The 18,388-nt window shown below is 39.3% G+C and overlaps 1 protein-coding gene across 10 annotated transcripts in view; it reads right to left on the reverse strand.

Moving 5' to 3' along the window:
* The window catches only part of Erc1 (ELKS/RAB6-interacting/CAST family member 1), a 306,255-nt gene that overhangs the window by 128,832 nt on the left and 159,035 nt on the right, over positions 1 to 18,388 (reverse strand). For all 10 annotated transcript variants that reach the window (XR_015685325.1, XR_015685323.1, XR_015685324.1 and 7 more), the window contains 1 exon segment: positions 4,961 to 5,121. Coding sequence is in view for 5 of the 10 variants with exons in the window: in XM_087656198.1 (XP_087512324.1) it covers positions 4,961 to 5,121 (161 nt within the window). In the remaining 5 variants the exon portion in view is untranslated.

Genomic DNA, 18,388 nt, shown 5'->3' on the forward strand with positions numbered 1-18,388 from the left:
TGTCCCTTCTGCCTCTATTCTTCAACTCCCCCTTCCTACGCCTCCAATAAACTCTATTCTATGAGAGAGAGAGAGAGAGAGAGAGAGAGAGAGAGAGAGAGAGAGAGAGGAAGGAAGGAAGGAAGGAAGGAAGGAAGGAAGGAAGGAAGGAAGGAAGAGAGAGGAGCCACTGTTCCAGAGAGTTTAACATTGCCTGTGTTGTTTAGTGTTGTTAAGGTGGTATAGGCACTTGGGTGGAAGGCACACTGGTATTTAATGCTTACTGTGGAAAATAAACTCACAAATGCACGGGGTAATTTAAGTGCTGCCCATATAACAACACTTATGTCGAGGGAAGCCTGGAAGTCTTAAATGTGACTGTGGTGACATTCTCTCTGTCCTTGTACCTTTTTTTCACCTGTGTGCTGACAGCATTCATATACTCCTAATTGTTTATTAAGCTCTTACTTAATATGCAGTGACTTATTTAATTCCAACTAGATCATACCATTCTCAGAATGACTTACAACTAACTTTAAAGATTTATGGTATAAATCTAAATGGTAAGCTAAATAAATCTTTCCTAGGTGAGGTTGTAGAAGGTTGAGGAAACATAAAGTGGCCATTAAAGTCAGACCCAACGGCTGAACCAGTGAGGGGGAGGCAGCAGTGGCCCAGGACAGAGACGGCCATGGCTGACGGATGGAGGACACACAGCCCTAGACTCCCAAGGAAATACAGAGTTCTCTTTTGTTCCCTTCCCTGAACAAATCAATTCTCGGAACTACTCAATTAATAGCTTGATAAACTCATCAGGAATGAGAAGGGGCTAGAGAGGAAGTTTAGCAGTTAAAAGTATTTGCTGCTCTTCCAGAGGATCTAAGTTTGGTAGCCAGCATCCCCACGAGGTAGCTTACAAACACCTCTAATTCCAGATCCATAGAGTCTGACACTCTGGCCTCTTTAGGCACCTGCCCACATGTGACCAATACTCACTCATATAACAAGAAAAATACAAATAAAATTTTGTTTAAAGGGAATGAAAGTGTTTTCTAAGCTTTGTTCTGACTATTAAGGAGATGGGACTGCTAACTTAATTCAGAGGAGAGACTGAATCAACTTGTCCAAATCTTCATTTAAATTTGACTTAAAATTAAAATCAATGTAGTCATTATCTTTCTTACTTTATTATTTTGTCCTGCCTCCTTTCAATCTATTTTCTTTCTTGGGGGAAAGAGACTAACATTAAAGGGTAATAAAAAAAAATCATAGTTAACAAAACTTCAGCATAAAAAAGGAAAGAAGACCACTGTGGGATTTGCAAATAAAAATGTTCCTTCTCCTTAGGTTTGGTTAACCAGCTCAAATGTTCCTAATGAGGCACTGGCAGGCCACCAAGAGCACAGTTTTACATCTCCCCGGACTCAGGGCTGCCACTTATCTCTAACAGATGCTCCAAAGTTATAACTATATATGCTAGAGATGGAAAAGAATTAGTCAGTCATTTTTCTTGGTTTGACGAGGCCAGGATTGTTCCAGAAAACTGGACAATTGTAGTGTGTTACTGACGAATCTATGTATAAATGGGCCACTGCTGTCTTCTTGAGAAAGCTGACTTCTCCCTCTGGTACAGAGCAGTATGCGAGCACGGTTAGGTCCATTTCTCATGGCAGTCCCTTCCATTTCTTTGATACTTCATGCTCTCTAGTTACACTGACTAAGTTTTTTTGTTTACTCGATTATTAATAATTTAATCTAATGGATTTAAAGGATCTTGTTTTTCTTATGAATCAACACCAGGAAAAACTAAAAAAAAAGTTTACTATTAAATGCTTACTGTACAAGATGCTGTCCTCGATTCTATGTGAGCAATCCATTGATAATTTCTTATGACAGGTCATCATTTTTAAAATGAGCATGCTGCTGGGTGAAGGGGCTGTGTACCCTGCTGGGATATGCTCTTCCTACTCACTGAGTACACACATCATCAGCCTCACATCAGTGAATAACCACAAAGCACATCCTCAGCAAATTCTTAGAAATGACAGACACCACCGCCAGGATGATTAGAACTAACCCAACACATGGAGAGTGGGAGTCCGAAACAGAATGAAGACTATGTGACTGCTAATCTTGGTCAACCTGACTACACCCGCAATCCACTAAAACCCAAGCAGCTGAGTGCACCTTAAGTCTGGATCCTTTCAGGTTGGAAGACACCCCACCGCCCACCCAACCATTTGGACCATTTGAGGCAGAACGTAGGAAGGCCCACTGTAAATCTGGGCCACAACTTCTGGTAGCAGCGTATATAGAAGGACACAAAAAGGAAGCTTGCCTTTTGGCTGCCCTCACTCTCCCCTTTTGCTGGCAAGGCTTTTATCCTGTTGCTGAGGCATTCAGTGGTATTAGAACCTAATTCTTTGGGGTTCCAATGTATACAGCAGGCAGCTGAGACATACAGCCTTGGGAACTGAAGAACTATAGGATTTTTGGACTTTCTGCTGTAAAACAACCACTGTTGGACTAGCAGGACTACAGCCTGTAAGCTGCTCTAATAACTACCCTATTAACAGTTCTATTCCTCTAGAGAACCCCGACTGATTTACTTTGGATAGTGGTGAAAATGAACTGAAAATGTACTAGAATCGAACCCTTAGCATGCCATCTATACTGTTTTGTGTATAATTCAACTTAGATTAAATGCACAGTTTTTAATAAAGGATTTCTAAACCACTGTATTGTTGTGTTAAACTTAAAAATACTTTTAAAATGCTTATGTGTTTCACATTATGCTGCAGATGACAAGAATGCTACCTGGTGTGGTGTACCATTGGGAGAAACGTACAACTGATCTACAGAGCCATGAGCAGAGGGCCTGGACCACCATTTTTCCTATAGACAATCTGGGCAGAGGTTAGACATATCAACCAGATGTTTAATAGAAGGAGAGTAGTAACAAGTACCTTACACAGTATGAGGACAGAGATAGTGGGGGAATTGAAGTGTAACTTAAAGCCTGAAAACTTCTAAAGCTTTTAAGATGGTAGATTGCACATGGCACGAAGCTTATGAGACATCCGAGTTAAATCACCATATGGGCTGCAGAAGGTTCCGTGGTGAAGAGTACTGGCTGCATTTTGAGGGGGCCGAGGTTTGATTCTCAGCACCCACATGTAACCCCAGTTACAAAACGCCCTCTATGAACTTCATAGGCTCGGGGAAGACATGTGCTGCACATGCAAGCAAATACTCACAGAATAAAAACATAAGTAAATCTTTAAAAACAATCACGATGCCATAGTTATACAACATGGGTGACTAAGAGTATAAGAGATAAGTCATCCCTAAGGAGCAGGTGGTTAGTGTTTTATTTCGAGGTTTTTTGTTTAAATTTCTACACTGTTGATGCACACCTCTACATTCTATATTTTGCTAATCATGTGTGAGTTAAGATCTTATTAATAACTTTTGCTAATCGTGGTATTTATTTTCTTGGAATAGGGTGACAAGGAAATTTTATAATGAACTTTGGTACTGTGTTACTACAAAACAAACCCACAAAATTACCTTTTCATTCTAGCATTTAAAAAAACAAAACAAAACAAAACAAACAAACAAACAAACCATTGTTTCATGCAGTATCAATAATAAAAGGAAATTCCAGGAGCAAACAAACTTCGGTTTTTCTGGAAGCTGCTGTCTGAACTGAGTGGGAAAGCTCTGATAAGAGAATAGATCAACTGTGTTTAGGAGATATAAAACAAACTCATCCAGTGATACTTTCACAGGAGCCTGGCAAGATCCTTCTCAACTGCATTTATCCAGGTATTTATAATGTATCCCCAGTTCAAAGCAAGAGAAAAGAGGCATTAATAGCTTAAATACTAGGTGGTGGAAATACTCTTACTTTAGCGAGGGAGACTGTGTACTAAAGTAGAGAAGATGATAGGCCAGGAAGACCATGAGAGAAGTCACAGGAATGAGAGGATGGGCCAGCGAGTGAGATGACAGAGGTAAGAAGCCCATGATTGGGCAGTGGAAGCGAAGGCAGAGCGGAAAGTACAAAGAACTTCTGTGAGACAACAGAGAAACACAGGCAACTTTACAGGACACGGGGACTAAGACAGCCCACCAGAAACTTGGTGGAAGAGCAAAAGAGTGTTTTAGATGTGGGTGATGGCTGTTAACTGTAACTGAAACAGCACTACTACTGGAACTTCAGGATACATGGAGACATACTTGTTTTTAACAAAGGTCACAAAAGACCTTTTCGTATATAATAGCAGAAACAGATTTCAATCTCAGGAACATCACAATGGGAAGCAAGAAGAAAAAGAACATATAGTAATCCTTGGTGAAAGCGACAATTTTATAAAAATTAAGTGTCTGGTGTAGCAAAATATTAATCAGCAAATCAATGGGTAAGTATATGGAAATTCATTATACGATTACTGCAAGGTACATTTGGAAATGCTTAAAGTTTTTCCTTAATTAAGAAGTATTACATTCTCTGTGTACGTATGTGTGAAAAGTAAGAAAACAACTTTGTGAAACTGGCCCTCTCCTTCCACACTTCCATGCGTTCAGGCTTCATGAATACCTTCATGTGCTACACCACTTTGCTGGTTCTAGAGTAAGTACTTTTTAATGTCTAAGATACGAGATGATACTAAGACATGGGAAGCAATGTCTTCTTCTCCAGTTGACCCAACCTTTGCAGATGAATTTAAACATTTCAAGGAGTAATTCAAAGATACACATATTAGTACACTGTAAAATTAAGTATAAAAGAGGTAAAAAAAAAAATTAATTTGTTTGAGCAGGATTTGTGCCATGCTTGAAAAGCTTTGTTGCAGGAAGTAAGAGAAACGAGCTGACATTCTAACTGGGTTCCGTGCTAGGGTAACACCCAAAGCTGGAAGACAGAGCATACTCATGTCAACTCAGTGGAGCCCAACGAACAAGGCGAGAGACTTACTTCATCTCCAGAACCTCCTCTAAGTGTTTCCTTCTCTCTGCCCGGAGGTTGGTTAGATGTGTCTCCTTCTCTGCCAGAGACTGCTGGGTGGAGGACAGCTTAGCTTTCATGGACTCCAGCTCTTGCTTCACCTTCTCCATAGCCATCAACAGCTCTTCCACCTAAGACAGACACATACAGAAAGGACAAAAGTAAAACACCATGGCCAATTACAGAGAGTGCCGCTTGGCCATGGGCAACTCCTGAGCTGAGAAACTGGAAGACACATAAGGTCATTTTGAAATTTCTAAACTCTTTCTGGTCATATATATGTATCAAGAATAAACAGGGTGTGGATTTACCTTTGTGGTATAGAGTTTGTCCATGACTGTAAGTCTGGTACATAGCAAACAACACCACCACCACACAGAGACCTACACCCTCAAATAAATAAATAAATAAATAAATAAATAAATAAATAAATAAATAAATAAATAAATAAGTGAATGAATGAATGTAATAAGAAAAGTTTAATGGGGGAAAGGGGAGATAGGCCCAGCAACATGACTCAGACAGTAATGTGCTTGCTTCATAAGCCTAATGATGATCGATGATCTCAATTCAATCCTTTGAATCAAAAAAAAAAAAAAAATCCAAGAGTCAAAAGAAGAGAAATACTTCTACAAAGCCCACAGAGCTGCTTCCTGACCTCCATAGGTGGCATGTGCGCACTCCCTCCGTCACACAGCACTCCCTCCGTCACACACACACACCCCAGTCTCACACGTAAGAAACAAATAGAAATATAAACCACAAAATAATAACAATTATTTATATGGGAATCTTAGGAAAGAGCGGAGATATAGAAGTAGCACCGAGAACAGTGTTTATACATCTGGACTAAATTCTAATGCTTACACCACTAAAGAGTTCTTTTTTTAAAAAGATCTAAAACTATATGATGAGATAAAAAAGTCATGATGCTTTAAAATGGGGAACCTTGACAGAAAAAGATCTAAAACAAACAGAACACACCTGCAAGGGGACAAAACTACAGAATGTCAAAGACACAGAAAGGAAACAGAGAGGAAAGCCATTTTTTCTTGTTCTGATTATTTGCCAAATTTAAATTACTTAAATAAACATTTTTAATTAAAAAGCAAAAACTTCAGCAATGAAAGCATGTTGTTACCAAAAAGTGAGCTCGCGGGTAAGCATGGGCACTGACTGCTGACGTTTGTATTTACAATACTGCTCATCGGGCTAATGACTGTTCTGTTCAGAAGCAGAGGAGGATAGGTAGAGGCAGGGACTCTGTCATTCACTCATTCCCACAAGAACCAATTTTTGTGCCAAAACTGAGACCTGTTTGGAGACAGAGCTACAGTAAGCACACCAGAACTGTAAACAGGCTCTTTCCAGTACGAGCCTGATTTTGCTAAGCATCTGTGTACCTGCATTAAAAAAATATACAAACAAACAAACAAACAAACAAACACACCTTCCTAAGAGCTCAAGCTGACCCCTTCCCCTAGTGGGATCCTCACACTGTTGGGTAGACCTCCTTGGGGCACGTCGGCAAATTTTACAGGGATATATATTAACCTCAAATTCCTGGAAACTGCCAAAAGAGTTAATTCTATTTATTTAATTCATGCAAAACTTTTCTAAAATTAAGTAATTAATTATGTTAGATAGGGATTCTTAGGTTAAGGACAAAACAATGGGGACACAGAAAGAACAGGGATATAGTCATCAGCACTTGTTGCCATATGGAGACAGACCTCAAGTCTCCCTAGCATCTTGTGTTGCAACATACCCAGAAATCAATATACCAGTTTCTTACATGCCCTAAAGAGTTTACATGCACACAAGCAAGCATGTAAAAAGAGTCAAGTTTTCCTGCCCTACAGAAGAGGTTACATATACCCCTTTGCTGCTAAACACATTTTGCTAAGTCTTTTACAAAAGTGCGAAGTACAGACAAATATATTAATAAATATATAGTTTGAAAATGTGACCCACATCAATGTACCTTGTTAGCATGTACATTAATAAACAATATTGTCAGCAACTCAGAAACTGCTTCTATAACACTGTGCACATAAAAAGTGTTCTACCATTCTCTTTTTCTACATGTGACTATGTCAACTGTTTTAACTTTCTCAATAGTTTATATAGCATACAATTATCTGGCTTTTTCACAGAGATTCATCCTTGATGATCATATGATTATATTTCTGTAATTCTCGCAATTACACATTCTACTTTGTGAAACTACGAAGACTTACTTTATGATGCTTTAACAGGAAATATTCAAATTGGGTGGAGCTTAATAAGCACATTATTTCTTCCATGTCTGGCACACTTTGTGCCCTGTGTATGATTCTGTCTATATGAAAGTCCTAGAATATTAGACAGAACACTACCTTGATCATTCATGTATAGATTTATAAAACACACACTGCAATAGTTCAAATTAACTTTTTATGAGTCTATGTGTCTAATTTACTTCACGGCACAAAAAGATTAAGTTCATGTTTTTTTAAAAAAAATCCCCATGTATTTTTAGACAAGATAAGAAATAATTATATAGAGTCGGAAAAAAACAGTGCCTCACCACATACAATTACTTTCAAATTTCAGAACCAAGCAACATGAAATACTTTGTTTATAAAAAAAGAAAGCCTATGCCAATTTTCTAGAATTAACAGCAAAACAGACATTTATCCCTCCTTGCAGTTTCAGCTACCTATAGTCTAAAAACAGCAAATGGAAAATTCCAGAAATAAACGTCTAACATTTTAATTATATACCAGTCTAAGTAGAATGATGAAATCTGTTCCTCTATCATGAATTACCATGAAGTACTGTTTGTCAGTTATTCGTGTGCGCTGTGTGCCTGCAAATCCTTCTGAGGCAACGTCAGTAATGGATCCCTGACTTGCTCTTACAGTGCTTGTGCTCCAGCAATGTTTATTGTAACTTAATAATGGCCCTAATGTGCAAAGCGATGTTGGCAATGAGAGGGTTAAAAAGGTATAGTGAGAGGTGCTAAGAAAAAGGCCATATGTACACTTCTAATGCAGTATTATCGTTCTAATGATTTTATTATTGTTATTCTCTCACTGTGCCGAATTCATACATTAAACATTTATTATATGTATTTGGAATGGTATGCAGTTTCAGGCAGCCACTGGAGACAAGTTAAGAATGTATCCCCCACATGTAGGAGAAGACTATCATACCTATCCCTGACCAGCTTAAGTGAGGTTATTTCATTGTCCCTTCCATTCCTGAAAAGTAATCTGCACTCTTAATTTGTAATATTTCTTTCCTGCCTGCCTCCTTTTTCTGAGACAGTTGATGGTGGCCTGAAAAAAAATCATGATGTAACTAAGACTGTGCTTCAACTCATCTTCCTGCCTCTGCCTCTCATGGGCTGGAGTTACAGTACTATAGCACCATGTCCACCACATCCTCTTTTCTTTCCTTTTCTTTCCTTTACTTCCCCCCTCTCTTTCTTCCTCCATCCCGCCACCCCATTTCTTTTATTTTTTAAGATAAGGTCAAGCTGGTCAAGACTTCATAGATCCACCTGCTTCTGCCTCCTGTTATGACATTTATGTCTATGTGCACACACACACGTGCACAAGCGCGCATGCATCTACCATACAGGTTCCAGAGATTGAATTTAGTTTGTCAGGCTTGACAGCAATCTCTTTAACCTGCTAAGCCCTCTTGCCAGCCCACCTACATTTTTTTTTAAAGTAAGTGAATGTATTTCAAAGTAAATCACTACCTATTTTTATAAGTTCATAAATGTGAATAATTAGAATCTTCTGGCTTGTTCCATCCATATACTTTGAGTTTATGTCCTAAAATGAAGAACAAAACAACTCTGCATCATGGCACATGAGCTAGAAGCAGATCCAGCCAAGAGGCATGTTGACTGTAGTTTAGCACTAATGGAGTAGACACCTTAGGGCTGGGGCTTTACGGGCAGAGGAACCTGATTCCAAATTTGGGGTGAGAAATGTACAAATGATCTTTGCTGCTAGAAAGAAAGCAAAAATAGGACTGCTGTAAAAGAACAACCAAAGCCTAAAACCAAGAGAAGCTTAGGAGGAAGAGGAGAGGGATGGAAGAAACTAAAATTACAAAGAGAAGTTAGCTGGAAAATCAAATACGGAGACTGAGATGTCTCAAAATTGGTCTTCATCTACAGAATGCAAGGTTTGTATCTTAACATATAATTCCCAAACAATGGAATATACCACATTAGAAGAATATAGTATGAAACAGAACATCATTCCAATCGATGATTATATACTAATGTTATTATATATTATTATATAAGCACTTTATAGATGATATATATATAGTGTATATATATATATAGTTTAAAAAGCAGCGTGACAATTCCTAACACTTCACGATAAAAACAACCTAAAATCTAAAACAAGAACTTCTTCAACTGACAAGGATATCTACGATAAAGACTGAGTGTTTTCTCTCTCAGACTAGAACGGCTGCTTCCATTACTCTGCTTACCACCGTAATGGAGATGGCTGACGGAAACAGCAGATTGAACGGCAATGCACGGCTGCTGAGGGAGGGAGACTCAGACTTCTCCAAGGATGAGTCCCGGATAAGCATCGGGGCCCGAGCAGTGAGCCCCAATAGTACATACACTGGAGCAAACCTAAATGAACCATCGAGGTTCTGTTCATAAACATATAGTACACATGTGTTAGGAAACAGTAATAAAGAGTAAGAGGTTATAAACTTGTGGGGCGAGGTGGAAAAGAGGGGAAGAGGAAATAATGTGAATACAGTACTCAGGTCTGAAATTCTTAAAAAGTAAGTTAAAAAATGAAGTCATCTACACGTAGACAGGTAAGACGGCTCAGCAAGTGACATGAGTTGGGTGTCCTGAGCCCATACACAGACGGAAAGAGAAGAAATAGCACACAGACCCCAACACATACAGCCACACATCCCCCACTTCAGCCACGAGTTTAAATAGTCACGCACATAGGAAAAGAGAACATGAAAATATCTTTGCTTAAAGAAGACATAATCATACAATGGAATTCAAACTGCAAAAATCAGTTATAATCAATGAACACAGTGATGTTACTGGACTCAAGATTAACACATATTCAATTATATATCTATATACAGTAATGAAAATTAAATGATTTAATTTAAAACAGCATTGGAGAATAAAATGCACAGATATGCATTTCATGAAAGAAATATAAATGCAAAATCATCATGAAAAATACAAAAAACGGGGTTGGGGATTTAGCTCAGTGGTAGAGCGCTTGCCTAGCAAGCGCAAGGCCCTGGGTTCGGTCCCCAGCTCTGAAAAAAAGAAAAAGAAAAAAGAAAAAAGAAAAACACAAAAAACATTAGGTGACTTCTTTAACTTCAAGGTACACTATAAAGACACAGGGTTGGTACTGATAGAATGATGAACAAGTCAATCAAGGGAAGGAAGCCCGGTCAGAAATGAGTGCTAACTTTTATGGTCAATGGGTTTAGAGCTTACCACCCCCCACACATACCCTTTTTTCCTTTACAAGACTACTACTAAGGCAATTCAGAGGAGAGAAGATGCTTTTGACTTGTACTTGGACAAAGGTCAAGTCACCTTCACTTTTAACTTCCCAAGCTAGGAAAGCCCTGACAAGATGGCACCCGTTGTCCTGTACAACCTGCAACACATGTTGAATTCACGTGGGGGTTTCCTTACAGTGTCATCTAATGTGTCCCTCCATTTCAAATTTCTGTAAACTTTAAAATCTAAAGATTTCCTTACACTGGACTTGGACTTTTTGCTATTTTAAGGACAGTGTCCCATCACAAGAAGAGCATGGAGTTCCTACTGTGTCAAAAGGAGATACCCTAGGGCTCACTGCGCCAATACAGCTTCTCAGTTATCTTTTAGGAACTTCTTCCAGTATTCTCTTTATTTTGTGAGAGAAGCATGTGCCACTGTGTGGGCATGGACTTGAAGATACCTGAGGAGGTTAGCTCCTGCAGGAGTGCCAAGGATCAAAAACCAGGTCATTAGACCTGGAAGCAAATGTCCTTACCATCTGAGCCATCTTCAAGTTCCACGTACTAATACTAATTATTAATTAATATTAATTACTATTAATACTAATACTAATTATTAATACTAATAATGAGGACATAGATATTTTAGTTAGTTAAAGACCACCCATGTGGTTTCGTTCTTGAAATCCCAAGTCTAATTTATCCCTACCTGCTTGTTTCTGTTATCTTCTTAAATTTCATGGATTTAAATCATTTTCCCCAGTTCAGAGCTCATCTGTTACTTTTGTTTCAGCATCTTTTGATAAAGTATTTGAACACAATCTATCAAGCATATCTTCTAAGATTTATGACTGTGTTCTGTTTAATAAATCTTTCCTTTACAAAAAAGTCACATGATTATTTCCTGCTGGGCATCACTGGTAGATTGAATTAATGGTCCCAATGATCCATTCCTCTACAGCAGGTCTTCTCAACTTTCCTAATGCTGTGGCCCTCCCTTTAAAACCCTTCCTCACGCTGTGGTGCCCCAGCACAGACTTCCATTGCTAATTCATACCCGTACCTGCTGCGTTACACACCGTAGTGTCATGCCGTCTGCTGCCCTGCGAAGGCTGAGAACTGCTGTTCTACAGGAACTGCACACAGCAAACCCACACTGCCTCCATCATCTCCCGCCATTGGCCAAGCTCTGTGAGCTGCCTTGAGCAATGGATGGATTGTTAGCTGATGTGACACAGGCTGAGACTACTTGTGGCACTGCCAAACGAACAACCTTCAAAGTAACTGCTGACCGCTGTTACGTCCTCAAATGAGCCATGCTCCCATTAACTTTTCTAAGACACCAATATAAATCTCTGGACTTGAAATTTGTGGGAAAGTTTTAATTTTCATTTTTCAGGTTTTTTTCTCATATTTAACAAGCTTTGCCAAGTACTATTTTACTTGGCATTGATAATTTACTCTAAATGCTCAAATTACTGGCAAAGACACCTATCGTTTTAACTTAACTCTGTGGGACTAGTAGTTACGAAAACACAAGCATTTTAAATATCACCAACTGAGTATGGTTTCTTCCAAGCTCACCAGAATTCCTCTGGACGCTGTGGGCTTGTAAAGGCAGGGCTGGGCTGGTAACCTACTTGCTCTTCCTCAGTGAGCTGCTCTGGATTCTTCCTTTCTTATTGTCAGACTAAAGCCCCAAACGCGAACCTAACAGTTTTCCAAGCATTACTTTTGAACCCTGCCTCATCTTACTCCTGTACTTTCCCTAGCTCTTATTTAACAAAAGTATGCATTTTAACAATGCTCTTTAACTGCCTCTCTAGTGTCCACTACCATATTGAATAGCATGTTCAACTTGAGTTCAAACTTTCCCTTCTTGAGTTTCCTGCATTAGTAAAGTACGATTTTCTTAAAGGATGCCTAATTTCCTATGTATTTGAGTGCTAGGTTTATAAAGTATTTTGCCTCAAATCATACATATATCCAAGTAAATTTAATTTTTTCCTTAGATTTATTTATTTTATTTAGTGTATATGACTGTTTTGCCTACATGGCTGTATGTGTACGATGTGTGTACCTGGTGCCTGAAGGGGTGAGTGTCAGATCCCCCAGAATTAAAGTTGTGGACAGTTGTGAGCCACCATGTGGCTGTTGGTAACCACACCTGGATGGTTTGCAAAAGCAGCAACTACTCAGAAGTGCTGAGCCATCGTCTAGCACTGCCAAATACACTGTAAAGCTTGTTTACACACAAAGCAAGAACGGTACCCAGGATCCAGATTTGCTCTCTGGCTACAAGTCTGGAAAAAAACCTCAAGTCAATTCAAATTATCCTGTTTTCTGTTTCCTTTCAGCAACCCAAGAGAACATATTCAGTTAGTGAACCTGGCTATCCAGAACCAAATACTTATCAATGGCTGTTGGAAAATGTGGAGTCACTGTCCCTGAGAGACGAAAGTATGACAACTGAGAAGAAGGAGAGATAAACCTTATGTTAAACAATTAAGAGATTCTCCACCACTTTGTGTGCTTTGGGTCACAGAGCAATTTTTTAAAAGCAGCAGTTTTAAGACAAACGTTCAGAAAGCCCTGGCAGCCCTGGGGTAGAGCACATAATCTAACTGTCTACAGTAAATTAGCGGGAAAGCACAGGTCTGATGGCGTGTGATGCCAGCAGGACCAGATGGTTTGCTGAAATCACAAGCTAATAAACTTACACAGAACAAAAAGGGAACAAGTTATGACTCAACCACAGACTATTTTCCTTAAGAAAGCAAAGCAATGGGGACCTTCCAGTCAGCATCTTATTTCCCATCATCCTCTGCTCCACAACTAAAAGCAAAGGGCACTTTGTAGTTTTCGTGTTGTTTATGCAGAATCTTGGTAGGACCTCCTTGGAAGAATAAGTCTTCTTGAAAAAGAAGAAAATGACTAGAAGAAAAGAGGAGTAGCAAAAAACAAAACCGAAGCAAAAGACAGCCCTCAAGATCTCCTAAGGGCTTCAGAGCCACAGTGAAAAACCTTTCCATGAAGCTTATTAGCTTTCTCAACTTCAACAAAATTCTACATTAAGACTCAGCCTGCAACCAGACATGGTGGTGTAGACCTTTAGTCCCAACACACAGAGACTGAAGCAGGAAGATCTCTGAGTTTAAAATCCTGTAAAGAAAAGCAAAAATTCAACATGTTGTATAATTTAGGAGGGGCTGGAGACAAAAAAAAAAAAAAAAGGACACAGTTAAAGGCTGATAAACATTTCTGAAATCTCTAGAAAAGACAGGCAAAAATATGGACAGACACACACACAGTCTCTCTGTCCCTGCCCCCTTCCCCGACTCTCCTACTACTTTAGGTTTCTCATAATTGCTATAATGGGGATTTAATTCTTTTTTTTTTCTTTTCTTTTTTTCGGAGCTGGGGACCAAACCCAGGGCCTTGTGCTTGCTAGGCAAGCGCTCTACCACTGAGCTAGGGGATTTAATTCTTAACAGAGCTTTATGCTATTATTTATACTACAAATTATTTCCCCAATAGTTCTTCTTGCTAATGCGAGGTGCTTCTTTGACTAATAGGAAGCTATTCCTTTGTTTAACTGCTCTGAAAGGCCTGCTCCAAATCTTTCATAGGTATTATGCTATTACAGCTTCGCAGAAATTGTATGAAATAGATATTATTGTTATCATATTGTAATTTCTATGGAAGAGAAAGAGTTAGGGACTAAAGTTCTTTGCCAGAGGAAGCAGAGCTGATTGTCATCTGACTCTGTCGGTACACCCCCCCCCCCCCTCGAGTTATTTTGTTCTACTAAAAGGCATCCGCACTCCTGAGGAGCGCTGCCCAACAGGCTTCTACAATTATCCCTACTGACTTACTCCTGGGCATCTCTCCATGCCCAACAAGGTATCTTCCATTATTTTCCTGCCCAACAAAGTATTTGACTCCTAATAACTGCCAGTTAACTTGCTGTGCTATATTATCTATCTCTATACTGTGTGCTACAGTCACCAATCACAAAACTTAACGATAAACCAAGAATATGCCATGCAAAAGAGTAGAAGATGCCAGGAAAATATACAACACGAGGCCCTGCTGTTGTCCCGGCCCTAGATAAGGTTTCTTTAAGACTGGCCAGACGGGGAGAATAAAGCAGTACACCTGTTCCCTGCGTACAACAGCAGTGCCACAGGAAAACACACTCCAATAAATTAAATTATCAAAATATCAGAAGCTCCAGAACAAAGAAGCAAGGATGCTAGTGCGGCAGAGAAGTAAGAATAGACAAAGAAGGATCTTAGGCTGTATGAAGAGATCCCTCTTCGTTTGAAACGTTAATGGGGAAGGGGAAGGTAACAAAGAGATTAACAGAGGACCAGGGATTTAGAAACTTAGGACAATCATTAGAATGATGGGCAAGAAACTGAAACAGAATAGAGAGAGAAGTGAGAGCAATACAAATGGGCTAAGATGAAGGGAAAAGCGACTGAATTACGTCAAAAGGAAGTGAGAGCGTGGTACATGACGAACGCAAGGCAAGGAAGACCATGGTGGGTGTAAGACAAGAGTGACAAAGATCAGACTAGGTCACAGCAAGGGTTAGGGTGCCTGAGCTGCAATGAACAAGTACACTGGGAGCAAGGCCAGCGGGCGAGAAGCCGAGAAAACAGTTACAGAGGTTATCACACAGATATTCTCACCAGGGCTTCAGTGAGAACCTTCAATGTGACAGCTGAATGCATGAACCTTGACAAAGTCAGGCTTCCTATAAGAAATGTGACAATATAAGGCTTGAAGGTCAACAGGAACAGAAAACACGCTGATACAGATGTGAAGTCCAATGACGTAGAAGGCAAACATAGGAGAGATGAAAGGTATGGGAAGGTTAAGTCAAGGAAGCACAACCCGACGGGATGATACTGCGGCAGAGCTCACAACAGAGGGCTTATTTCCAGGACACTGTCTGAGGCAAACTTACTGGTTTATCTGAGGAGAGGTGCTAGACCTAGAGGAGCAAGATATCAAAATAAATCAGAGACATCAAAGAGATTAATTTTTCCTACCTATACTCTCCGTCTAAAGGTACATGTAACTTAGGGACTTCTATATGTTTTCTATTCTGTTCAGTGAAATTTCTATTCAGGAAATTCCAATTGAGTATTGCCATGTGTTAATGGTAGCTGATACTAGCTCAGCTTCTGGTAGACTCCAGACTTTCAGCTATGTCTATGAAGAACCCAAGAATGAGTCACAGACAACAGACCTAAAAACACCATCTCATGACAGATTTGAGTCTCGGCACATTTCTTGACTTTTTTTTTTTTTTTTTTTTTTGGTTCTTTTTTTCGGAGCTGGGGACCGGACCCAGGGCCTTGCGCTTCCTAGGCAAGCGCTCTACCGCTGAGCTAAATCCCCAACCCCTTGACTTTTTATACATTGTTCATCCCCACATTAAATCAATACTGTCATATATTGTGAAAAAAAAGAACTTAGTAAATGACACTTAAAAGGTGAGTTTGATCAACTGGGTGAAGAATTTACAAATGCTCTTGCCATCTCTAAAGCATGTCAGGTCTGTAACAGCAAGTGAACTAGAAGCATGGGCCTGCCTTCACGCTCTGGAAACTAATCTTCTGTAACTGAAGAGCAATTTCAGAAGAGACAGAGAACATGTCCGTGTGGATGAAACGCCTCATTCAAGGAATCTCAATTTCCTGTTCTTAAAGCTTTTCAATCAAGTCAGAGGCTTAGGTAGATAGATTCTGCAACAATCACTCAACGCTCCTAAGTGAAGCAGGCAAACGCCACCAATAAAATCTGGGCACATGTGCTCCCAGAAGCTATCACCCTGCTGCCAGGACCTGTGTCGCCAAGGTTGGAGAGAGGTGTAAGAGGAGGAACGTTTAATTGTTAACAGCTAAGAGCAAATTTTGGCAATACAGCATCCAAATAAAAATGAGAGGAATATGGAATGATACCCTGGCACACTGTTGTCTCTGCAGACTGGCTTTTTCTTTGCTTATGTTTGTATGATTAAGTACCTTCTAGAATCTGATTGCTTCAGCAACAAACAGGTTCACAACACTCAAGAATAAAAAAATATGTAATTTTCTGTACTTTGGAAGAAAGAAGGTTATAAATAACGCAACTCCCAGGCCATGATTTCTTCCTCAGAAACCACTAACAAAGAAAGAGCGACTATTATTTTTTAATTAAATATACCGCTCTTCTTTCGGTGAGGGCCGCTGCACGGCACATATGGAGGTCAGAGGACTACATGTAGGCTCTTTGGAGTTGGTTCCTTCTACCACATGCCATCTGGGGATTGAAGTCAAGTAAACAGATGTGGAAAAAGAAATCAGTCATTTCACTTCATCAGAAATTTACTTTGCCAGAAAGACAAAAGGTGGAATTTAATGTCTGACAACCGAAAGTGCAAAAAGGGAACTCCTAAGAATCAAGTGATTATGTACAAGCATGCACACATGGAGGCTTACCAGCAGACACTACTGTGCCCCCCAAACACACATATGCACACGTACAAGCACACGCACCAAGAAGCCATAATAAGGCTCAGTGTTTGAAGGGAGCCTTTATAGGTCGTCTCAGTGTGAGACATGTGTGCCTTGCAAAGGTAATGATTTCTTTCCTCTTCGAGAGGGGCTTAGAGAAGTTATAAAACTTACTAATTCACAACTAGTAAACAAAATAAGGAATTAAATTCATACCACTTGATTTTTGAACCAATACAATTTACACTAACCCCCCATTGTATTTTTAATAGTTTATTAAGGAGAAGGAAATAATTATCAAACTAGAATTCAGTTAGTAACACAAATAAGAACTGTCTACTAGGTAGGACAAATTATACTGTGGCACATTTCTCTAGGAAAATACTCTGCATTGCAAACATTCAGTATTATGTGCCTAAAGACAACATCGACTACACAGAGAAACCAGTAAGAAGCCGCCCCTGATTCTCAGGGCTCAACGATTGTTGTATCTTGGAATATTTACTGCTATTATCAGTAACTGGTTTTTAGATTTCTCTGTGGAGATATCGGAATAAGTCCAAACTGCCCCAGCGCCCACTGTAAATAGATTATATAACCAATGCTGTAGACCCCCAAGGATCTCTAGCATAGCAGACCTCAGTCAGTGTAGACAAAAGCATAGGACACGCCTACCACTGTCACAGGCTCTGACACTCATCTCTAAGGCACAATCCTGGGGAGCGCCAATCTTTTATTTTTGGTCTTCTTCGGATTAATTTTTCATTGGATTACAACTTTAGAAAATATCAATGAAAAATTAAAATGCAAGCCTAAATTTGGAGGCATAAACAATTTCTGAATGTCAAGAACCATGAAAAGGTATTTTAAACTTTTAAAATCATGTTTGAAAACAAGCATGATAGCTAAAAATAAATCTAAATGCATACCTTAAAAATTCCTATTAGGAGCCAGTCAGAGTGTTGGTCCTGGTACTGCATACGGTTACTCCCTAGAGCGTTAGAACTGCTGCAGTGGCTATCTATTGACCCCACTGGCAAAGTGACAGAGGGAGTTACAATGACTAACGCTTGATTAAGTTTATACTCTATTTCAAGATAAATTTTAAATGCAATCAGAAAACAGAAGGTCACTGTGAAGCAATCTAATAAATCACAAATATAGCCTCCTAAATACATTCAGTGAAGAAAGTCTATCGCACTAACAGATTATGTCATCGGCTTAAAGATGTTGAAACTCTACATTATGCCAAGTCTCACTACCTAGTACATAATCAATTTCTGTGTTTTTATAGCACTTTCTATTTTCATTTGAAATTTTTTTCAATATTTCTATCAGAAAGTCCTATCTTTTAGTATTAATAATACTATAA

The sequence above is a fragment of the Rattus norvegicus genome, chromosome 4, assembly GCF_021556685.1.
Source record: "Rattus norvegicus strain SHRSP/BbbUtx chromosome 4, alternate assembly SHRSP_T2T, whole genome shotgun sequence".
NCBI classification, from domain to species: Eukaryota; Metazoa; Chordata; class Mammalia; order Rodentia; family Muridae; genus Rattus; species Rattus norvegicus.